The sequence below is a fragment of the Caloenas nicobarica genome, chromosome Z (genome assembly GCF_036013445.1).
Source record: "Caloenas nicobarica isolate bCalNic1 chromosome Z, bCalNic1.hap1, whole genome shotgun sequence".
NCBI lineage: Eukaryota > Metazoa > Chordata > Aves > Columbiformes > Columbidae > Caloenas > Caloenas nicobarica.
The window spans coordinates 99324738-99347805 of record NC_088284.1 but is presented as its reverse complement, the minus strand read 5'-3'; the positions used below and the strand labels follow the sequence as shown (position 1 = coordinate 99347805).

Genomic DNA, 23068 nt, shown 5'->3' with positions numbered 1-23068 from the left:
GCTTTTCCAAGGACATTGACATTGATGCCATTTCCCTGTCTGCTGGGTACCAGTGCAAGAACCTCAGGTGGAAACCAATGGTGACAGATAGGAAGTGGATGGTGAATGTGGGGAACCAACAGTGCCGGAGAGGAAGACAACTTAGGTTTTTAAAATTAAGTTTGTAAAAAGCAGCAGCTGCCCAGTGGTAGTGTGGATCGACTGAGGAAGAGGAATGGTGGAGCCGTTAATAGCAATCAGGCAGCAGAAGTGCTGAATAGCCGTTTCCCTTCTGTATTTGGGGACATGCCAGATGCTACAGGCCTATCGCCGGACGAGGGAGAAACCCTTTACGTGCTACTAAGGCCCAGGATCGCTCAGCGGCAGCGGGTCGGGCTGGCGGGGGATGTAGCTGAGGGGTGCAGAGGAGCTGCCCGAGGAACCCAGTTTATCTATGGGGGTTTCCCCCATCTTTTGGCCAGTAAGGAGACACCAGGATGAGCACCACCATCGTTTCTCCAGGGGCCTGGGGTGGGCAGCGGGGATGGGGATACATGTGGTGTGGGTGCTGCTCCGTGGGGGTTTACTGACCCCCCTGGGTGCCCTCAGCAGCTACTTGGAGCACGATTCCCAGTGGGAGCAGCTGCAGGTCTGCCCAATGAAGATCTGAGAATGGTTTAAAAAGTGATCAGAGAAATAATCCTAATCACCCCGCGAATTAGTGGTGGCATTTATGCCTTGTCCTTTTGGCACCCCTCTGCCCCATGGGTGGGGGTTCTGTGCCCCCCTGCCTCTAGCCCTGAGGTGTTGGGCTTGACTCCCCATGCCAGGGCACATGTGGGCACATGCAAAGAGTGAGGTGTCTTCCTGCCTCAAACCATGGCCCTGGGAGAATATCTGGCCCTTGGGGAGGGCAACTGGCAGTGGGGGTGGGAGGACACCCTGCTCTTGTGGGGTTTGTTCTTGGGAAAAGGCATCGCGGGGGATACCTGTCCTTTGGGAGAGGACACCTAGCCCCTAAAGGGAGGATGTACATCCCTTGGGGTGGCTACAGGGGAGATGTGCAGACTCTGGGAGGGGCTGCCTGTCCCTTGGGGTGGCTATGGGGAGCTGCCCAGCCCTTGCAGGGTGGGCATAGGGGGACATCCAGCCTTTGGGAGGGCTGCCTGTCCCTTGGGAAATGGTTTGGGGAGATGCCTGGCCCTGGAAGGGATACCTGGCATTAGGGGGCTGTGGGGGAATGTCTGGATCAAGAAGGGTAGCAACGTGGGATTGCCCAGCCTCGGGGAGAGGCTATGGGCACACACTCTGCCTTTGGGGTGCTTTCGGGAGGGATGGCCATCCTTTGGGGCAGCTCCAGGAGGTAGGTATGGGAGAAGGATGCTCATTGCTGGGGGTTACTGTGGGAGGATGCCCTGCTTTTGGGGTCCTCATCCTCAGGGGACAGCTAGCGGGGGGCTGCCCACTCTTGGGGGGTGGTTACAGGGGGATACCCATCCTCCTTGGGGGTGGCTGTGGGGGAGTGCCCTGCCGGTGGGGTTTGCTATGGGGGGTTCCCCATCCTTCGGGGTTTGCTGTGGGGGATGCCCGCCCGCAGGGGTGACAGTGTGGGGTGCCGACCCCTGTGGTGCGGCTGGGGGTGTTCTGCTCATCCCTGGGGGTGTCTGTGGTGGGGCTGCCTGTCCCGGGCCGGGGCGGGGGGGCGATAGCCCCGGGCGCGGGGGGTGCCGCTGCCCGCGGGCGGGCCGGACCGGGCCGCCCCCCAGTGCCGCCGCCGCGCTCCCCCCCCGCGGCGGGGCCGGGCCGGGCCGTGCGGGGCGGGGGGGCGGGCGGGGGGGTTGCCGCCGTGTGTGGCCGCCGGCGGCGGGCGCGCCGTTGCCTAGCAGCGGCGATGGGCGCTGCCGCGGCGGCGGCGGCCAATGGGAGCGGCGGCGGCGGCGCGGCCCCGGCGCCCCCCGCCCCCGCCTCCCCTTTAGAGGCGCGGCGGGCGGCCGGCGGCACACAGCCCTCCGCACCGGCACCGCGCTGCTCCGCCACCGGCACCACCGGCCCCGCCGCGCGCATGGGGGCCGCCGCGCTCGGCCCCACATAACGGGGGGTGCCCAGCTCCGCCAGCCGCCCCGCCATGCCGGCCGAGCCCCGCCGCTCCGCGCCGCCACCGCCGCTCCGCGCCGCCCGCCGCAAGCCGCTGCCCGAGGTAAGCGGCGAACATCGCCCGCTCCCGCGGGGGCCTCCGGGCTAGGGGGGGCTCGGGCTGCGCGGAGGGAGGGCGGAGGAGCACGGGGTGGGCTGGGGAAGCGCGGGGCGGGAGTGGGTACCCCGTGTCTCTCGGCTCGGAGAGCCGCTCTCTCCCCGGCCGAGGACCCCCGGCATCGCGGGTGCAGGAGGGGTCCCGGTCCCGCTCCGCAGCCCAAGGAGCGTGGCCGCCGCCGCGGGCATCCTGGCCCGCTGCGGGCTCCCTCCCAGGCCGGGGCTCCCCTTATCCGCTCCCAGCCTGATCCTCGTCCTCTCCCCAGGGTAGGGCCGTGAGCCAACGGGCCCCGCTGTGGCTGCGGGCCCGCTTTCAGGCGCTGCTCTTCGCCCTGGGCTGCCGGATCCAGCGGCACTGCGGGAAGGTCCTCTTCGTGGGGCTGCTGGTGTTCGGGGCGCTGGCCGTGGGGCTGCGGGTGGCCTCCATCGAGACCGACATCGAGCACCTCTGGGTGGAAGGTAAGCGCGACTCCACGGGCTCATCCGCCCGTGGGAACGGTCCCGCTCCCGGGCCTGGCTTTGTCCCTCCCGCGGGGAGCGGAGGTGCGGGGCCGGCCCGGGGCAGGTGACAGCGCGGGAGCAGGGCGAGAGGAGGATGATGCCGCCGGGATTCCTGCGTGCGGGGCCGCGGAGGACGGGGCCGTGAATGCCCGCGAGTGGAGGTCCTATCTGCGTGGTCGCTCGAGCGGCGTCTTGCGCGGGTGCGGAGTGCTCAGTCGTTAAAGGACTCCCACGCGTGTCCCCGACGGGTCCCTGCGCGAAGGTGCGGTCGCGTCCCTGCACGGGCGGGAACGGGGGTTGCCGCCGGCTGAGTGCGCCCCACGCGTGGGCACCCCCTTCCCGCGGTGCCGCTCCCCCGCCGCCGGGCCCCTTCCCGCGGGAAGAGCCCCCGGGGACGGTCGCAGCCGTGTACCGGGGCAGGGCCGGTGCCGCGGGGCTGCCGGTCCCGGCTCAGGACCCCTGCCCGGCGGGTCCGGAGGAGCGGGCAGGGTCAGGCAGAAGCAAATCCCCGTTTCCGAGTGGAAGCGGCTGATCCCCCTCCTTTGTTATTAATAACTCCAGCGTGGATTTTTCTCTCTCCTCTCCCTGCGGCTTCACTCCCTGGCGCTGGGATTTGCTTTCCCTGCACCTCTCTCCTGCTTTGAGGCTCCCGAGGGGGCAGCACCCCGCATTGCAGCCCCTCATCCCTGCCAGGCCCTGGCCGGGGGGGGTCTCCCAGCCTGGGGTCCCCGGCGGGGTGCTGTGCAGGGGCAGATGTTGCTCAGCGGAGGGGTGTCAGCCATCTTTGTGCGGGAGCGTTGCCTCCTCCCCCACGCCCCGCTCCCTGTGTGGTCCTCAGCTACTCTTGGATTTGGTTCAACAATAGAAGCAACTTTGCTCTCCCACCCCCTTTTTTTTTTTTTTTTTAAATTAGAAAAAAAAAAGGCCCTGTGCTCCCTTGCTGCTCGCACACAGATGCATGCACGCACCCCTACCCAGGAATGCCAAGCTCTCCCACCTGCTCCTCACTCCTGAGGGGTGTTTGTCCTCCCCAGGTCTCATCTGCATCACTCCTTTCCTCTGCACCATGTAGCAGAAATCCACCGATACCTCCCGCTCTGGCTAGCGCCTGAGTGGTGGCTGCCAAAGGAGGGACATGCTCCCTTGGTGGCTTCCTTGTTCCAGGTCGTGGCTTTGGCTGTACTGGATTTTTATTGTGCTTTTGGGGTTGCAAGGAGTCGGCGTTTCATGCAACCAGAGCCAGGGAAGTGGCTGTGGTTGTTCCTGTTAGGAGGGAACAGGACTTGTGGCACATCGGGGTAGAGAATGAGACGGGGAAGGGGCCAAACCTGGGGACAGCTGGAAGTGCCCGAACACCTGGCTTTTCTTGCACACATGCTTTGCATCCCACTGTGCTTCCCTGCTTGCATGGGTATGGCCAGGAGGTACTGCAACTGCTGTTGGGGGATATTCTCCCCCATTGTGGTGTGGCTATAGCATGGGCGCCAGGGGCCTCTCTGAGGAACTGGCTCTTTCTCATGACTGGGACAGCTTCTTTGGTGTTGAGAGCTGGATTTATTTATTTTATTTTTTTAAACTCCACAGTGAAACACCACTGACCTGGGATGTCCTGTGCCTTCCCAGATAATGGGTACGCACAACCCCAGGGATGGTGTGCAATGCTGGGGGTGCTCTGTGGGATGCTGCTTGGGGCCATTGGCCTTCCTGGGAGGGCTCTTCCCCATTTGGGGCAGACCCCTCCATGCCTTGCTCCTGGGTGGCATGACCGCAGTGTGCTCAAGGAGGCTGTCCTCAGGCATTGGCACTACCTGTGACCATCAAGGACAATGTGGCTGGGGTGGCTTTAGTCCTGCGGGTCCCTGACAGGTATGTGTGGGTCAGGATGTGGATCCTTGCAGCAGCTCTTTCGGTCTTGTGTATCGGCTGTGGGGTTGCCTCCCTTCCCCATAATTATCCGTGGATCCTTGCCTCTCAGCTGGCCTCTGCTTCTGCATTTTCTAGTGAGATCAAAGCACCCCTTGGTGTCCTCGGGTGTACCCAGCCCTCCTTGATCTCGGGATCACCCATTCTGGTGTGGAGATGTGTGTTACTGGGGGCAGAAGGGCCTGGGCTCCCACTGGGGATCAGGATGTGGTTTCCCAGACTGTGTGGTTTCATCCTAAATACTTTAAGCTGTTTCTGGTTTCTCTTGGCCACTACTTTCTCCCATCCCTGTGTGGCAGGGGGCTGGTACTGCTGTGACAGGTCGAGACAGCACAGCCCTTGCTTCCAGGCTGGCAAATCTGGGTGCCCTGATCAGCCTGGCCCCAAAGCTTTGGGGTCCCCAGGATGCTGGAGGACCTTGGTTCCTTCCCTCTCTATGTGTGGGGAGATGTTTGCAGGAGTGTGGTCCATCCCAGCCCTGAGGCAGCACTGTGGGGTGTTTAAGGGACAGGGTACGTGTGTGGGGCCTGATTCTGTTGTCCCAGCTGGTCCCCCAGCTCAGGTCCTGGGAAGCCTCTGATAACCCTGCTGAAGCTGGTCTGTATCTGCTCACCTGCATCTGCCTAGCCAGGCTGTGGGATGTGGCTTGGTGATGCTCCAAGCCAAACCACCTCACCCAGGTGAGGTCTCTGCCCCATGGGAGCAGAGCGTGACACCGTGCTGGGCTGTCCCTGCTGCAGGCTGAGCTCAGCCCTCTGGGAGCTGGGGGCCTGGTGGGCAGGGAAGGGAAGAGAGCTGCTTCCCATGTGGGCACCAAGCTGCCATCTGCCACCAAGGGAACAGGCGGGCAGCACTTCTTTGGCCCCATGGCTGGAGTCAGCAATGGGGCTGTGCTGATGTTGGATCCCCCGGCAGGTCCTCCTGAGACAGCTCTGACCCTGGCCACCGTGGGAAAGCGCAGGGTTCCCTGTTCCATTTCAGAGGCTGTCGCGTGGGCTGGGATCTGGCTGGGGGATGCTGGTGGTGCCCTGGGCATTATGCCTGACCCTCATCCCTTTTTGAGAGATGGAAGGAGCCTGTGTCACCCCATAAATTGGACTCGACTGTGGAAATGTTCAATTAGGCTCCTCCAAAGCAATTAGCCACTGAGAGGCTTTGAAATTCTGGCTAGTGGTGAGTGTTGAGTTACCTCTAGACACCTGGCAGCTGTTCCCGGCTCTCCCAGGGTGTTCGCAGGGCCAAGGGACTGGGGTGGTGAGCTCCAGGCAGGCAGAGCCCTGGGTGGTGAATGGATCTGCCTGATTTATAGCACCGAGGGCTGGTTCAAAGGAAGGCCAGGTTAATTCCTAACCGGAACAGCCGAGTGCCCTGCGCAGCCGTCATGCTCTCAAAGAGCTGCTGAATCTTCCCGGAGGAGACCCCATCCCTTTCCTGGAGGGGTCAGGAACACCCTGAATGTGCTGGTGGGATGAAATGAGGTGTGTAGTATGGGGGCAAGGAGAATTTGCTGCCTCGTTCCCCATTTGGGACATGAAGCAGGGACACCCTCAGCCCCTGTGGCAATAACTTTTGGCAATAGCTTTCGTCCTTCCTTGACCTCTGCAATAGGGCTTGGTATGGGGCATCTTCTCCTTGGCACCCAGGGCTGGGGTGCAGCCCAGGGGCTCCTCCTATGGCAGGTGCAAGCAAGAGAGGAGACCCTGTCTGGCTCCATCATTGCAGAGAGAGGAGTATCAGGGATGGGAAAGCCACAACAAAAACCCAAGGATGGAGATTCGATGCCCTCTCCACCCTGCATCTGCTCTTGGGAGACTGTCCATCTGGCCCCTCTTCCCAGCTCAAGTCCTCACTGTGCACGGTGGGACCCGTGGGGGGAGCAGGGTCCCGTGGCCATTCCTGGGTGGGCACAGGGAGAGGTGGGTGGTCTTGTTGCTGCCAGCGGGTGGGTTTTGTGGGGTAAGACATCGGTGCTGCGGGCTGAGAAAGGAGCAGGCGAAGCTGGTCTGGGGGTCTGCGTGGGGCTGGCACTGGCGGCGTGGGGTCTCCTGTGGCAGCTCGTCCATGCAGTGAGAGCAGCAAGACGCCTGCCAGGATCTGGCCTGAGCCGGCTTCGCGCCCAAGGGGCGGCTCCCAGGCTGCCACGTCCCCGCTCTGTCCCCAGATGGGTGTCCTGTGGGGAACAGGGTCCCCACTCCTCTTGGGTTGCAGTGACACAGCTGTGGGATGCATGGGGAGGGACGGGGCTGCCCAGGGTCCCCAGTGCTGTCCTGGGGACCCTCATGCTCAGCCTGATGGGATTTTTCCTTCAGGACTCTGCAGTCCTCTCTGTTTGCAGGGTCTGGGCATCCTTGGGGACCCTGTGCCCCCATCCTTGGGGGCTTAGAGGAGTGAGGGGCAGCCAAGACATTGCTGCAGGGGGTGCTGAGGTCCCCGTTATCCCAAAATCCTGCCTGCATGGCTCTGCCCTCTGCTCCAAAGCACCTTCTCCCTCCTCGCCACAGCTGGCTCTGAAAGGACCTTTCTCCTCAGGGGGGCTCACCCAGCAGCCCCCTGCCTGCCCAAAGATGGGGCACAGGCAGTTTGCCTTTATTTATCTTCGGGAGGCGAGCGTGAAACCTCTTGCTTTTCCTTTTCCCTTCCTTGACAGCTCGGTCAGCTTTTTCGGGCTGGAAAATTTTGCTAATTAACCCAAAAAGACTGAAGGACTCTTTACAGATGGCTGTGGCTTATCTGCCCCTATCCATTTTGCTTTGCTTTTCAACTTCATACATATTTTTTGAATTCCTAGAAAGTGAGGTTTTTTTAAACTTAGACATATCCATGGACTTAGGGAGGGGGCTTTTTTTTTTGTTTTCTTCATTTTAGATGTTATTTGGTGGCTGGGAGGGGGCAGCGCCAGGGCCCAAGAAGAGGGTTTTATTATCTGCCTCTCCCTCGGGCCTGGAAAAGTGGTCTGAGTTCAAAAAATTCATTTCTTGCCTGAATGAAGCCAGCAATGTGGAAAAATTTCACCATTCAGAGGGGGATGAATGTATGTTTCAACCACACATTAAGTGACATTAGCAAGCAGTGGAGTGCCTAATGTGGCCATTTTTCACAGCAGCCAACAGAGGGGGTGATTAGCATAATTAGTACAGGCAGCCCTATACATATGGAAATGGCAAATGCCTAAATGCCAACACCAGTGGAAATTTATGTCAATGCTGACAGGAGTCTTAGCAGTGAATAGTTCCCAACTGAATCCCCTCTCCCCCCTTTTTTTCCCCCCCCTTCTTTTTCGGGGGTCGCACTGTCCCCTCAGTGCTGGCTGGGGCGGTGTGAGCTCCTGGCTGCCCCCCCTCCCTGTGCTGGGAACCGTTGCCCCACGATTTGGGGTAATAAAGACATTAATTTAGCTTTGCTGTTAAACAAAAGGGTTTGGCTGGGGCCGACAGCTGGGGAGCCGGCCCCAAACGGGTGCTTTCAGCCCCTCTGCTGCTGGCTTTTTGAAGGCATCCCCCTCTTCTGCCGCCCCTCTTGACTTAGTTGAGCGATGGGAGCCCGTTTAGTGGGGCTGGGGTTTGGTTGGAGGTGCTGGGGCAGTGGCAAGCCCTTGTTCATCTCTCGGTGCTGCTGATGACACCCATCTGCCACCCACCTACCCCCCCCTCCCGCTTCCTCGGGGCTGGCACCGTGCTGTGGGGTGAATGGGGCTGGGAGGACGTGTTTTGACAGGATGGGGCCGTGGGGCTTTTGGCGAGGCCGGCGGTAGCAGCCGGGACAGGTAAAAATGGCTCTTTCAGTGTGCCCTGGGCGAGACTTCCTCCAGAGCAGCATGGGTCCTTTCACTGCCTCCCTAATCCAGCTAATCCGCCCCACAACACTTTGAAGGTGGCCTCCAGCTTGCACGCCGCTCGGCACGGGGAAGCGGCAGGCCGTGAGGGATGCTTGGGGCAGCGCATCGAGACCCCCTCCCGCTGGGATGCAGGATGGCGCATGGGATGTGGGACAGCGCTGGCATCTCTTGGATGCCCCTGAGGGCTTTAATCACCCATAGGTGGGCATATCTGCCAGTGTGATCTGCTCCATGTGTGCTGTGGGGTGGCTTGGAGGTCTTGTGTTTGGCCCCATGGGTGCACCTTGTTGCAGTGGGGGGGGATGCTGCAGAGGGGCACCCCCCTGCAGGTGGCTTTTCAAAGGTCTTGGCGCGACCTTGCCCTCCTCCCGCATGTGGACTTGAGCAGGAGTTTCTAGCCCTGGCATTGGGATGTTGTGCTGTGGAAAGGGGGCTGATCCCCACGAGACACCTCCCCCATTACTGCTCCTGGCTCTTCCCTTGCTGGGGAGCACAGCTGGACCTGGGATCAGAGTTGGCATGGCCCTGGGGCAGGGCTGCAGCATCCCCTGTGCACCAGCTGAATCTAGGACTCACCATGTTTGTCACCACATCCCATTATCCCAGGCTTGAGGACAATGCCTGATTTTTGGAGGCCAAGCTGAGACGTACCCAGGTGTGCTCCCTCCCTGACACTTGGTCCCACCTGGGTCACCCAAGTGGTGACAGCTGCTGGTGGTACCTGCGGTCCCACCTGCAGAGCGGTGGCATTGCTGTTGACCATAGCTTCCACCTGCTCTGGGGACACACAGAGTGGTCCCTGCAGCAGCCTGCATCTCCTGGGTGGACACTGGTGCCTCTCTGTGGCCCCCAGCAACTCCCATGGCCCCCCTCGCCTCCAGCCCCTTTGTCCTTGCCAGGCAGGGATGGCTCGCTGTGGGGCTGGCAGCCTACCCTGACCAACTGCCCTCCCAGTGCTGTCTGGGCACGTTGCCCCTCACCCGTGGGCACATGGGGACAGGACCCCCATGGGGCTTGCCCACCTCCTGCCCTGGATGGGCACAGCGGGTTGTCCCTTGCTGTCATGCCAGGCAGGGTGGCTGTGGGGTGTGAGCCCTGTGCTGTGGGGCTTGCAGCTGTGTCGGGAGGGCAGCAGGACCCAACATGGGCTCCTTTGCCCCCAGACCCTCTGAGCCAAGACTGGGTGGTACTGACAGTCCTTGGGGGGTTGTAGGGTGACCTTGTGTGAGACCCCTTCCTGGGCAGGAGGGCAATGCAGGGGCTCTCTGCTGGCTGGGAGCAGGAGCAACACCTTTGCCCCCCCATCCCCCCCAGCCTGAGGCTGCCCATGGCTGGAGGGTGTGGGGGGGGGCTGGCACCAGGCATGGGGCGCTGTGATCCCAGCAGCTGAGGGCACAAGCTGGTCCCACTGGGTGAGGGTGAGTGGCTGCAGCCCTGGGGCTGTGGCTGTGGGTCCTGTGCCAGGAGGGTTTGGGGAGCGATGTTTGGGGGGGGGCCGGGGAGGGCAGCTCAGGCAGGGTGGCCAGGAAGGGGGCAGGGAGGCTCCTGCCCTGCTCTGTAATTTTGCGGCGGATGCCATAATTATGGAGAGGGCTCCCCCGGTGTGGCCTGAGGATGGGAGGCAGCTGCACACACAGTCGCCCTCCCTCACTGTCAGGGACCCTGTCCCCTCCCTGACAACCATGTACTCCCTGCCTGGGCATGGTGGGGTCTTGCTCTGCACCCTGAGTTTTTGGGGTGTGGGTGGACATGGAGTACCATTCACCCTCCAGCTCACACTATGTGCCTGTGCCCCATGACACCCGCAAGCATGAAACCTTCAGCCAGTGGTACCCAGAAGTGGTGCCCCTCCCTAGAGAGGATGCTCATGCAAGGCATGGATACCTGTGGGGACTGTCCTCACTCCAGTCCCTGCTGTGAGGTTTTGGGGGGGCACGGGGTGGGGGGTGTCTCTTAGCCTGGAGAGGGGATCAGAGATGGGGGGCAAAGGCAGCCCCCCGCTAGGGAGTGGAGCAGGCTGTTAATAAGCAGGACTGGGACGCCTGATTGGAACCAGAGGGCCCTTTGCATGAAAAAGCCAAGGGCTCTCTTTGTTAATTGGAATTAAAAAAAAAAAAAAAAATTTACATACAGTTCCTCATTAATGTGTTCATTGTTGGTATCGGGGTGCCCCCCCGTCCCTCTCTGCGGGCTGGGGGGCTGCGTGCGGCGTGGGGCGTCTCACCCCGCTCCCATCCCCGGGCCGGCCGGCGGGCGCGCGCCCGTTTGAAGTGTCCTTGGCAGCCCTGTGTGCGCTGCCTTGTCTTTTCATGTTGCTCTTTGGTTAATTAGGGTGTTGGAATTTGAGGCTTCCTCATGGCCTTTGAAGCTTGCTGACGGCTCGCAGTGCCCTGTTCCAAATTAACACTAATTACAAGGGATGGCTTTTTATTTTATCTTTTTTTTTCTTTAATTTTTTGGGGGGCTCCCCACTCCACCACGCTTGCAGATGTGCAGCTGCTCCTGTGGCTGTGCTGGGTGGAGATGCCCGTGGGGCGCAGCAGGATGTGTCCCCTGGGAGCAGCAGTGATGCTAGGCACCCCCTATCGCTGTGTCCCACCACCCGCCTGGGTTCAGCGTGGGTGGCGCAGCTGAGATCAGAGCAACTCAGTGCACCTCCTGCCCGACCTCCCAGCCTGCTGGAAAGGGGATGGGTTGTCCTGTCCCTACCCCCTTGCAGTGGCACCCACCCTCCCTGTGTCCTTGTCCCCTCGCCCCAGGCGCCACCATCCCCTCTGACACACACACTAAGGCTGTGGCCATGTCCCCCCCCTCCCTGGCACAACCCCCATCCCAACTGGCATCTGATGGACACCAGCTGTTCCCCAGCCCAGCCAGGAACAATACAGACGCTTCCCCCCCCCATTCTCAAAAAGCAGGAAAAAAAACACCCAAAAAACACAAAACCATATAATAAGTCATTAAAAGGGAAGATTCTGCTCCTTATTTGTGGTCTCCCTCTGGCCTCCTTGGTGCTGGTGGGGGGCCAGGCCTGCCGGGGCCCCCGCCTTTTGCTGAGGGAGCGTCCCGGCACAGATGAATCCTGACCCTCTCCTTCTTCCAGCACCCAGAGCTGGACAGGAGATGGCTTCCCCCGCACCAGCAGTGCTGCCTTGAGATGTGCCCTGACACAGGGCACCCTGGGGCATCTCTGGTGGGTGGCACAGGGGTGGGGGCTGCATGCAGCATCCACCCCCGGGCAGGGAGCTGGCAGCATGGCAGCTGGGTGTTGTGCTTAGGGGTCTCAGGCTCAGCCTCCCACCCTCTTGCATGCTGTGTTTTCCACTCTTTGCTGTGTCGGGAGGGATGGGAGCCCCTTGTTCGATGAGGGTGCCTGTCCCTGGGACAGTGCTTGTCACGCAAAAGGCCATGCAGGGTTTGAGCTCAGCCCCAGCTGCACTGGTGGGGGTTGGATTTCTCTTCTGTACCAAGGCGTCTGCAAATAAAGTCAGCAGTTTCTTCCCAGAAACCTTGGTCCTGCCATGCTCAGAACTCTCCTGCTGCTGGCGGGGACAGATCCTCAAGTCTTGGTGGGAGGAAAGGGGTTCTGTGGATCTCCCCAGCACTGTGTCCCTCCCCTGTCCCCAAGGCTCTCCTGGGACAGCCTGCACCTGCAGGGGTTTGGGGGTGCACACCTATCTCTATGTCCATCCCCTCACCAAAATGCTGCCTGCCTCAGGGTGCCAGGGAGCAGCTGGGCAGGAATGGGATGGGTGTCCCCAGTTTTGATCGCTGCATCAGGGTCTGGTTGTGTTGGGCATCTGTGGCACCTGCTGAAGGTGGGAATGGGCAGGATGTGTCCCATCCACTTCACCAGCTCTCCATCAGTGGGGTTTTTCCAGGGAAAGCAAAGCCAAGTCTGGGGCTGGAAATATCCATGTCGGTGGGAAGAGGGATGCCTGGGCTGGTGTGGGCTGGGATGCTCTGTGCTTGAGCCCTCTGAGTGTGAGCACCCAGAGAATGCAGCAGTTGGGGAACCCTATGGCAAGAAGCCACCCTGGGGTTAATGTGGCACCATCTGGTGCTGTGGGACCTTGCTCCTGCCTGTCCCCTTCCCTGGGCATCCTGATGGGCAGAATGGGTTCATAGGATGAGGTCTCTGCTGACCTTCGGGCTGACAGTGCACTTTACTGTCCCCTCTGCAGCGGGCAGCCGGGTGAGCCAGGAGCTGCGCTACACCAAGGAGAAGCTGGGTGAGGAGTCTGTCTACACCTCCCAAATGTTGATCCAGACCCCGAAGCGGGATGGGGAGAACATCCTGACGCAGGAGGCCCTGCAGCTCCACCTCGAGGCGGCCCTGGCCGCCAGCAAAGTCCAAGTCTCGCTGTATGGAAAGTGAGTCCAGCTCTGCACGAGGGTGGGACAGGGACCCCCACTGCGTCCTGTGTGTCCCCCACATCCCTTGCTCTGTCCCCCATGGGATGATGCCCATCCTCAACTCCTCCTTCTGCCTTTCCAGATCGTGGGATTTGAATAAGATCTGCTACAAATCAGGTGTCCCCATCATCGAGAATGGCATGATTGAGAGGGTGAGTGGCGGCGGGCATGGCATGACTCCCAGGGAAACCCCCACACAGGGGATTCATCCCCCAAGAAACGGGCTGTGGTGGGGATGGAGTTACCAGCCCCAGGTGCTGCAAAGGCATCACCAGCTCCATGTGGGAGGGTGCAGGTTTGGGCAGCCCAGCAGGGCTGGGGGTGGGGGGGAGCAGAGGGAGCCTCACCCATCCCCGCTGACCTCTGACATCTCCTTCTCCCACAGATGATAGAGAAGCTGTTCCCCTGTGTGATCCTGACGCCTCTGGACTGCTTTTGGGAAGGCTCCAAGCTACAGGGAGGCTCAGCCTACCTCCCGTGAGTGCGGGGAGCCATCCTGGGGTGCGGGAGGCTGTGGGTGGGAGCAGGGGCTGGAAGGGCTGCCAAGGGGCTGTGCTTGTCCTCCCCATGTAGCCGGGTGCTGCTGCCCCGAAGTTCACGGTGCTACTGCTTGTTCTACTCAGCCTCAGGATGGTTCCACCACCATTGCTTGTCCTGTTGCATCAACACCCTGGGACAGGTCCCTGTCTTTGTCCACCTGGCCTCAGTGACACCAGACAAGGATGGGGACACAGGAACAGAGACCATGCTGCAGGCAGGTCCCTGGGGGCTGCTTTCCCCCTCAGCACTTTGTGGGTGCCAGGATGGCGAGGAGGCAGCCACACTCCTGAGCTGTGCTCAGGGACACAGAGGGTGCAGAGTCCCCAGGGTGTGTGGTGGGTGACTCCCAGCCAGCTCCCCGCCACCATGATGGTGGGGCTGAGGACCCCGGGCTGGGTTGGGGGAGCCCCCCACCCCCCAGCATTCCTTCTGTTTACGCGTGTGTTTGTCCGGGAGAGCCGGGGCGGCTTGTGCATTGTCAGCAAACGCAGCCCTGCGCTTTCTCATGCTAATGCTGCTCTGAAAGCTGCCCCTTGCCAAACAGATGAAAGAGTGGCCTTATTCAGGCTGCTGCCGGACGGAAGGAGGGGGAAGGGGCCGCAGCATCCCCATCCAGGACTGGGGGACCGGCTTTGCCCCCCCAAGACCTCAGGTTCTCCCCATCCCAGCTTGGGGAGCAGCTGGGAGCAGGAGTGAGCGGGGCTGGGGCGGCTGTGCTGAGTGGGATGCTGGTGGCATCGTCAGGGATGGCAGCATCCTGGTGCTGGGGTAGGTGGCAGGCAGGATGGCACCCACAGCAGTGGTGGGACCCATCTCTCCTTACAGCCGGGTGAGGGGTTGCCCAGGTGGGCACCCCGGCTGAGCACCGGCCAGCCCATGGGGACTCGTCCCCCTTTTTAACTCCAAGGGGTGAGCAGGGCGGGAGTTGGGAGAACAAAGAGCAGCAATCTATGGAAAGACAAAAGGATTTGCCCTGGCTCAGTGAAGCAAGCGAAAACAGATAAAAGGGGCTCTCTTTGGAAGCAGCAGCAGCTCTGGTTGGTATGTGGGAATCTGGAGCGGCCGGCTCCGGCCCAGCCAGCCTTCATGAATTATTAGGCTGCATTTCTCCCCAGAGCCCACACTCGCTTGAGGCTTTTTCTTCCCCTCTTTGGAGCACTGGGCTGGGTTATTGGCTTTTTTGTGTGTGTCCTTTCTGTCTTAAAAAATAAGCCGAGGCTGGGAGCTGGCCTCACGGCACACCAGGCTGGGATGAAGGGAACAGAGCATCCATGGGCAATGGAAAAGCCCCTTTTCCTGGGTACCCAAGTCCCATGGGGTCCCACTAGACCTCCAAGGACCTGATCCATGGCCACCTCCCAGCATTGTCCTGAGCCCCCAGGACCTCTGCTGAGCCCCAAAACCTCCAGTTTGGGGGGAGATGGCAGGAAAGGCTGGAGGGGCTGCCAGGTGCCCTTGCCTGCCTGCTCCCCTCTATCAAGATGTTAGCCTGCGGGCAGTAATCGGCCTGACTGCTCACACAAAGCAGGGCCAGGCGGTGAGGCAGGCTCCCCCCGCTTTGTCCCAGCCTAACAGGATCAGGCACGCTACTTGACTCAGGGCACGGCCCGTTGTGCTGTGCAGGGCACGAGGGATACTGGAGGCAGCCCTGGGAAGGGGTAGGGGATGTGCTGGGGACTGATGCTGCTGCTCTGCATCCTCATGCCCTGCCTTCCAGGGCACCCCCTGAGACCCATGGGAGGGGGCGGCAGTGGTGTTGGTGGTACCACATGTGGATTTCGGCATCCCACGTCACCTCAGTCCTGCTTTCTCCCCAGGGGCCGCCCGGACATCCAGTGGAGCAACCTGGACCCTCTGCAACTGATGGAAGAGCTAGGGCAATTCACGTCCCTCGAAGGCTTCAAAGAGCTGCTGGACAAGGCAGAAGTGGGGCAGGCTTACATGGAGCGGCCCTGCCTGGACCCTCGAGACCCCCAGTGTCCCCCCAGTGCCCCCAACAAGCAGAATCAGCAAGTAGGTCACAGCCCTTGGGGTCGAGGAGGGGTGTGGGGGCTTGCTGTTCTCTCTCCTACGTGCCCCATGGTCCTGCATCCCTGACATCTCCCCTCTGCCCTCAGAGCCCCGACATCCCAGCTGAGCTCTCAGGAGGCTGCCATGGCTTCTCCAGGAAGTTCATGCGCTGGCAGGAGGAGCTGATTTTAGGCGGCACAACCAAAGACTCCCAGGGGAAGCTGTTACGGTGAGTCCGCTGCAGTGTGGGTATCCCCAGCTGTGGCACTTGTCCCCAGGATGGTTTGAGGCAGGGTTCCTGCATCCTCATCCAGTGCCCATGAGAACCCTCCCTGGCTGCAAGAGGGGCTGCGGGGCTGTTTGGAAGAGTGTATGGTGCTGGCAAGCGGGCAGTGCTTTGGAGCAAGCGGGGGGACAGAGCAGGATGCATGGGCCCTCTCCTGGGAGTCCAGGGTGGGGGACAGACCCATTCCCACATCCCAGGGTACTGCAGCTGGTTCCAGCAAGGTGTGTGCCTGTTCCCCAGTGCTGAGGCCCTGCAGACCATGTTCCTCCTCATGAGCCCTCGGCAGCTCTTTGAGCACTTCAAAGATGACTACGAGATCCACGACATCAGCTGGAGTGAGGAGAAGGCGGCTGCCATCCTGGAGGCCTGGCAGAGGAAATTTGTGGAGGTAGGCACTGGGGACAGCCCTTGCATGTGGCTGGGCAGGGCTGAGCCTGCACATGGCATCCCCCAGCCTCCAGGTTTTTGTGTGGCCACAGGTCCTGGTACCACTGCCTTGTGGTCTTGGGTCCCCAGGGATCTTCAGTGGCAATGCTGATACCCTGGGTGGCTCTGGGGAGGATGTACTGGGAAGCAGGAGGGTCCTGACTGCTCTAACAGGGTGCATCTCTGTCAGCTGGCACAGGACTCCATCCCACCCAATGCCACGCAGAATGTCCACGCTTTCTCCACCACCACACTCAACGACATCATGAAGTCTTTCTCTGACGTCAGTGCCATCCGGGTGGCCGGGGGCTACCTCCTAATGGTGTGTACGTCCCCTCCCTCCATCCCCCACCATCTCTTTCTCGCCCCCCTGTCCCTGCTAACCCACTGCACTCTTCCAGCTGGCCTACGCCTGCGTCACCATGCTGCGGTGGGACTGCTCCAAGTCCCAAGGGGCCGTGGGCCTGGCTGGGGTCCTGCTTGTGGCTCTCTCCGTGGCCTCTGGCCTGGGGCTTTGCTCACTGCTGGGCATCTCCTTCAATGCAGCCACCACCCAGGTATGTGCTGGGGAAAGAGCCGGGTACCGTGGGGCTGATGGCAGCCTGGGGACTGCAGGGTGGCCAGGTGGCTGGGTCCCCTCCTGGGCAGTGGCCGTGTCTCCCCACTGACACTGGCTGCTCTCTGTCAGGTCCTGCCTTTCCTGGCCCTCGGCATCGGTGTAGATGACATGTTCCTGTTGGCTCATGCTTTCACCGAGACCAGCCAGCACATCCCCTTCAAGGTGAGCACTGAGCCCTGCCCAGGAGCTGCCCTAGCCCCCTCTCACCTCCCTGCAACCCCTCTCGTCACTTCCTCTGTCCCCTCAGGAGCGGACGGGCGAGTGCCTGAAGCGCACGGGGACCAGCGTGGCTCTGACCTCCATCAGCAACATGATTGCCTTCTTCATGGCAGCCCTCGTGCCCATCCCTGCCCTGCGCGCCTTCTCCCTCCAGGTTTGGCTGGGGACCCTCTCCAAGGGGACGGTGAGAAGGGGTGACCAGACGTGACTCTGACATGTCTCCCTGCCCACAGGCTGCTGTGGTTGTTGTGTTCAACTTTGCCATGGTGCTATTCGTCTTCCCTGCCATCCTGAGCCTGGACCTGCACCGCCGGGAGAAACGCCGGCTCGATATCCTCTGCTGCTTCTACAGGTACCAGCACTGGGCTGTCCTGGGTGGGGCTGACCCCATGGGTCCCCCCCAGAAGCATGTGGTGGCTCTGCTCCTCTCCTTCAACATCTTCTCCTTCTTTCCTCTCTCCCTGAAGCCCTTGCTCCTCACGGGTCATCCAGATCCAACCCCAGGAACTTGCCGACGCCAACGACAACCACGCCTGCCACCCGTCCCCTTATGGGCACCCCGGCGTGGCCACCAGCACCCAGATCACCACCACGGTGCAAGCCTTCACCCGCTGCGACCCCTCGGGCCACCACGTCGTCACCGTCCTGCCACCCACCTCCCAAGTGTGCACCTCACCCACCGTCCTCCTGCCCCCCACCGACCCCCTGGGCTCGCAGGTCTTCGCCCCGTCCAGCTCCACCCGGGACCTGCTGGCCCAGCTGGACGAGACCAAGGGCGGGCGGGAGTGCGTCCCCCTGCCCTTCTGCCGCTGGAGCCTTGCTGACTTCGCCCGGGAGAAGTACGCCCCGCTGCTCCTGCGGACCCGGACCAAGGTGAGGTGGGGACAGCCCCAGTGGTGCCACTCACAGTGGGTGGGTGGCACGGGACCCTGCCTCACCTCCACTCTCCCCGCAGGCGGTGGTGGCAGTGCTGTTCCTGGCACTGCTGGGGCTGAGCCTCTATGGCACCACCATGGTGCACGACGGGCTCTACCTGACGGACATCGTGCCGCGGGACACCAAGGCACACGCCTTCATCTCAGCCCAGTTCAAGTACTTCTCCTTCTACAACATGTTCATCATCACCAAGGGCGGCTTCCACTACCCGGGCGCCCAAGCCGCCCTGCTTAACCTGCACCAGGCCTTCAGCACCGTCAAGTACGTGGTGCGGGAGGGCAACCGTGACCTGCCCAAGATGTGGCTCCACTACTTCCAGGACTGGCTACGAGGTGAGGGACATCCCTCTTTTCCACAACTTCCCCTGCCCAAGGAGCTTCTCCCCAGCTCACACTCTCCCCGCTGGCTTGGGAATTCCTTCCCTTGTGTGTGGCACCCTGGGGAGAGTGGTGCTGTTCCCAAGGTGCCCAGCAATGCCAAGCTGAGCCCTGGGGTTTCATCGTGCCCATCCTGCTGTCACCATGCTCCCCGGGACACACAGGGTGCCATGCAGAGTGGTGTGCCCCAAGGGACGCTCACTGCCCACGCTGTATCCCTAGGGCTCCAGGCCACCTTCGACAGGGACTGGCAAGCGGGGCGCATCACCCACGACAGCTACCGCAACGGCTCCGAGGATGGAGCACTGGCCTACAAGCTCCTCATCCAGACTGGCAACAAGAAGGAGCCTTTCAACTTCAACCAGGTACAAGAGGATGGGACTGGGATGACTGGGCTGGGGATGATGCTGTGCCTGCTGCCCTGCTCATGATTGCTCCTGCTCTTCTCCCCATAGCTGACCACGCGGCGGCTGGTGGATGAAAATGGCATCATCCCCCCTGACACCTTCTACATCTGCCTGACAGTGTGGGCCAGCAATGACCCCCTGGGCTTTGCCGCCTCCCAGGCCAACTTCTATCCCCCGCCGCCTGAGTGGATACATGACAAGTACGACACCACAGGCGAGAACCTGCGAAGTGAGTGAGCACAGTGGGCTCCCCACAGCCCCTGCCTGCCCCCCAGCAACCTCCTGCAGAGGACCCTGTTCCACGCTCCTTTCCTGCCCCACAAGCATCCCCCTGAAGAGAAAACCCCCTGCATCCCTCATCCCGTCAGCATCCTCCGGTAGAGAAACTGTCCTGTGTCTTCCTGCATCCCACACCATGAGCATCCCACTGCGCCCTCCCCCTGCCCTTCACCCTCCTGCTGCAGCAACATCTCCCTGCTCCAGCCCATGAGCATTTCACTGCAAAGGAGCATCTCCACTCTGTTCCCCTTCTGCCACACAAGCTCCCCTGCTCCCCACAAGCATCCTGCTGGCAGAGAAGTCCCCTCCTCCTTGCCCCCAGTCTGCTCCTTGTGTACTCCCCAGCCCCATGGTACCCAGACAGGCATTGGGCTGTCTGGGCTATGCTCAGACTGGTGGGGATGGGGTGTCCCTGTGCTGCCCGTACCCCCATACTACCCGTACTCTCCCTCCCAGTCCCAGCAGCCCAGCCGCTGGAGTTCGCCCAGTTCCCTTTCTACCTGAGCGGGCTGCGTCGCACGGCCGACTTCGTGGAGGCGATCGAGAGCGTACGGGCCATCTGCCGAGAGGCTGCCCAGCGCCATGGGGTGCTGAGCTACCCCAGCGGCTACCCCTTCCTCTTCTGGGAGCAGTACATCGGCCTGCGCCACTGGTTCCTGCTGGCCATCAGCATCCTGCTGGCCTGCACCTTCCTTGTCTGCGCCCTGCTGCTGCTCAACCCCTGGACAGCTGGCATCATCGTGAGTAGGCCCCCTGACAAATGGATATGGGGGGAATGTCAGACCGTGCTGCCTTCCCAAAGGGTGGGGACAAGGACATCCAGCCCTGCTTCCATCATGCTGGGTGGTCCTAGATACTTGCTTCATGGGGTCAGGGCAATAGGGTGGCTAGGGGCACCCTGGATGGAAGGGACACCCATATGGAGGTGGCAGCGGGTGGGAGACACCCATATGGAGGGATCAGGGACATTGCTTATGAAGGGAGCATATGGAGGTGACAGAGGTTTGGGGACATCCAGGCAGAAGAGGGTGGGAGGAACACTCATGTGGAGGTGGCAGTGAGTGGAGAGCCCAGATGGAGGATCAGGGACACCCCTCATGAAGGGAACACATGTAGTGGGCAGGGATTTGGGGATATCCATGCGGAAGGAGGGTGAGGGCCACCCCCAGTAGATAGAACAGAGGGACACCCCAAATAGAGGGGAAAAGGGGCGATGGGGTGAGGCTGCCCTATATGGAGGGGTAGGTTCGGGCATGCCAGGCAGAGGGGACAGCCGGGCAGAGCCACCCCTCACTGATCACACTGCCCCCAGGTCTCCATCCTGGCCATGATGGCAGTGGAGCTGTTTGGCATAATGGGGCTGATGGGCATCAAGCTGAGCGCCATCCCTGTGGTCATCCTCATCGCCTCGGTGGGCATCGGTGTGGAGTTCACTGTCCACGTGGCCCTGGTGAGTGCAGGCAGACCCCTGCCAGCCGTGGGGCACCCCAGTTCCCATTCCCTAGCACCCTCACCCCCTTGGCCATGGGCTGGTGGGTGGCACATGGGAACAATCCCCACGTGACAACCCCACCCCATGCAGGGCTTCCTGACGGCCGCGGGGAGCAGGAACGTGCGCTCGGCCGCAGCGCTGGAGCACACCTTCGCCCCTGTGATGGACGGTGCTGTCTCCACCCTTCTGGGTGTCCTCATGTTGGCCGGCTCTGAGTTTGACTTCATCATGAGGTGAGTGCTGGAGGGGGTAAACCAGCTGGTTGCTGCCCCCCAAAAGCTTTGGCAGTGGGGGGGTGGTGATCATGGCAGCCTCCCTGGCTGGCAGTGGGGATGTGGGGCAGCTGACGAGGACACGTCTTGCTGGGGACACCCACCTCATCTTGCATGGAGGCTGGGGAGACATGGCGGGGCTGGGGTGTGTGGTGTGGCAGGCCATATTTGGGGTGGGACGGGATTCGTGAGGGTCATTCCCACTCACCCCCTCTGCCTGCGGCCACCTCAGGTACTTCTTTGCGGTGCTCACAATCCTGACATTGCTGGGGCTGCTGAACGGGCTGGTGCTGCTGCCCGTCCTGCTCTCTGTCATCGGGCCACCCCCTGAGGTACGAGAGCCCCCATCCTGCCTGTCTCTGTCCCCCCGCTACCCTGTGCGCACCTCTCTTCATCCTCCACTGCCCCTCACCCTGTCCCACTTCACCCTATATCCATGCTCGCCTTGCCCATTGCCAACATCTCCCCATACCCACCTCAGCCTATCCCTCACCCTGTACCACCCCTGCTTTACCCCATCCTTTCTTTGCCTCACATGCAGCTTGCCCCATACCTGCATGACGCCACTCCTGCCTCACTCCACACTGGCCTCCCTTCATCCCTCCCTGACCCATTTGACCCCATCTCTGCCTCATCTCGTATCCATCACCCCACACAGCCCTTGCCCCATCCTCACATCACCCCATACTTCCTGTCACCCCCTTCTCCATCCGTGCATGTTCCTGGTCCCTCTGACTGTCCCCTCTCTCTCCAGGCATCCCTGGTGGATAATAGCCCCCGTCTGTCCGCTCCGGAGCCGGTGCCGCCATGCCTGGGCCCTGGGGGGCTGTACATCCGGCGCACCCCCGCCTGGCCTGCCACCTTCCCCAACCCCTCGGACACGGAGCGCTATGCAGAGGCCATGGGGCCAGGCACCCCCCGGGGACCCTTCATCGTGCCCCCCACCCCAGCACACATCCTGCTGGAGGCTGGCAAGGACCCCAGCTTTCCCCACATCACCGTGAGTGTCTCTGCCCGCTGTGGCATCCTCTGAGAGAGGGTTGGTGGATAGAGTCAGGGGACGGGGGCTCGTGGGTCCCCTGTGACCCTGGTGGGATGCTCAGCATGGCTGGGACCCCTCACATGCCATTTCCCCCCCAGGTGCTGAAGCCCTACAAGGACAGCCTGGAGGTCCAGGGGAAGAAAGAGGCTCCTGGCCCACAGCCCTCAGCCCCTCTGCCCTTTGGGGAGCCATGCCCTGCACCACTCCAAGACTACCCACAGCCCTGCCCGCCGCCTGCCCGGCCAGCCCCCCCTGCAGCCCTGCCCGCCTACAGCACCCACCTGCAGGGTCCGGCTGGCAGCTACACCACTGTCACGGCCACTGCTTCAGTGACAGTGGCCCTGCACCCCACGCTGCCTGGCTCCTACCCCAGCTTTGGCCCGGAGGGCTTTGGCAGCGGTGAGCAGGATTGCCTGGAAGAGCCCAGCACGGGCAGCACTGCCATGCCTGATGCCTTCGAGATGCAGAGCCTGGGACGCCATGGGGCAGGTGCCCGGCGCTAGGTGAGCTTGGGGACACGGGCATCCTACCCTTGGGCTCCTGCATGCCGGCATGGGGGCACAGGGTGGATTTGGAGGGACCCAGCTGACCTCCCCATTCTCTCTCCTTGCAGATTGCTGGCTCCTGGGCAGAGCATCTCCCCAGTGCCCAGCGGGCACAGGAGGGTGCAGAGCGGGGTCGCCCGCATCGTGCTGCTAATCGCCAGAGCGGTGATGCCCCCCAGTCTTGGCCGAGGAGGACCGGCCCCCTGTACCCCCCATAAAGGGACTCAGCAGGGCAGGCTGGCACTTCTATGCAAGCTGTGTGCAGGCCACGCTGTGCCAATGGTGCCATGTCCCCCCTCCCAGGGTTTGGGGTTACCCTGCCTCAGGCTTGTTCCACCCCCAGAAATGGAAGCACTAACTCCCCTCCCTCTGTTTCTGGAGCTGCTGGCGAGACGAACTCAGTGCCCTGCCAGCTCCCCCCGACGTGGGGTCACTGGCTGCTCCCTGTCACCTCCTCCTGGGTCCCCCCACCCAGACCACAACCTGGGGTTCCCCGACAGGGTGCCCTGGTGCCCCCATCCCAATAAGGGGACAGCCCCAAAGCCAGCCGTGTCCTGGGGTGCCATGGGCAAGGCCTGGGGTGGGCACCCCCCCCACCTTTATTTATTGCAAAGGGAAACTATCTATAGAGATATATATATTTTTAAGCTTATTTTAAAAGATTTATTTCTCAGCCCATGGCCTCGCCCAGCTGCCCAGGGTGCAGGCAGTGAG

The 23068-nt window shown here is 61.7% G+C and overlaps 1 protein-coding gene across 1 annotated transcript; it reads left to right on the top strand.

Annotated features, from left to right (window-relative positions):
- Positions 1 to 2104: 2104 nt before the first annotated feature.
- On the top strand, positions 2105 to 22312 carry PTCH2 (patched 2). The gene is made up of 23 exons (XM_065656508.1): positions 2105 to 2176; positions 2496 to 2688; positions 12673 to 12862; positions 12987 to 13056; positions 13290 to 13381; positions 15262 to 15457; positions 15562 to 15683; positions 15981 to 16128; positions 16357 to 16488; positions 16568 to 16723; positions 16855 to 16947; positions 17033 to 17158; positions 17238 to 17356; positions 17472 to 17877; positions 17960 to 18272; positions 18540 to 18682; positions 18773 to 18953; positions 19460 to 19743; positions 20316 to 20453; positions 20586 to 20728; positions 21000 to 21099; positions 21522 to 21767; positions 21908 to 22312. The coding sequence occupies exons 1-23, from the start codon at positions 2105 to 2107 to the stop codon at positions 22310 to 22312; spliced, it is 4068 nt and encodes a 1355-aa protein (XP_065512580.1).
- Positions 22313 to 23068: the final 756 nt, after the last annotated feature.

Excerpts from the sequence above, each read along its gene's own strand:
- PTCH2 (XM_065656508.1), top strand. The coding sequence starts at position 2,105 with ATGCCGGCCGAGCCCCGCCGCTCCGCGCCGCCACCGCCGCTCCGCGCC. Across the intron at positions 15,458-15,561 it reads CCAACAAGCAGAATCAGCAA|AGCCCCGACATCCCAGCTGA; the intron begins GTAGGTCACAGC and ends CTCTGCCCTCAG. Across the intron at positions 21,768-21,907 it reads CCAGCTTTCCCCACATCACC|GTGCTGAAGCCCTACAAGGA; the intron begins GTGAGTGTCTCT and ends TTTCCCCCCCAG.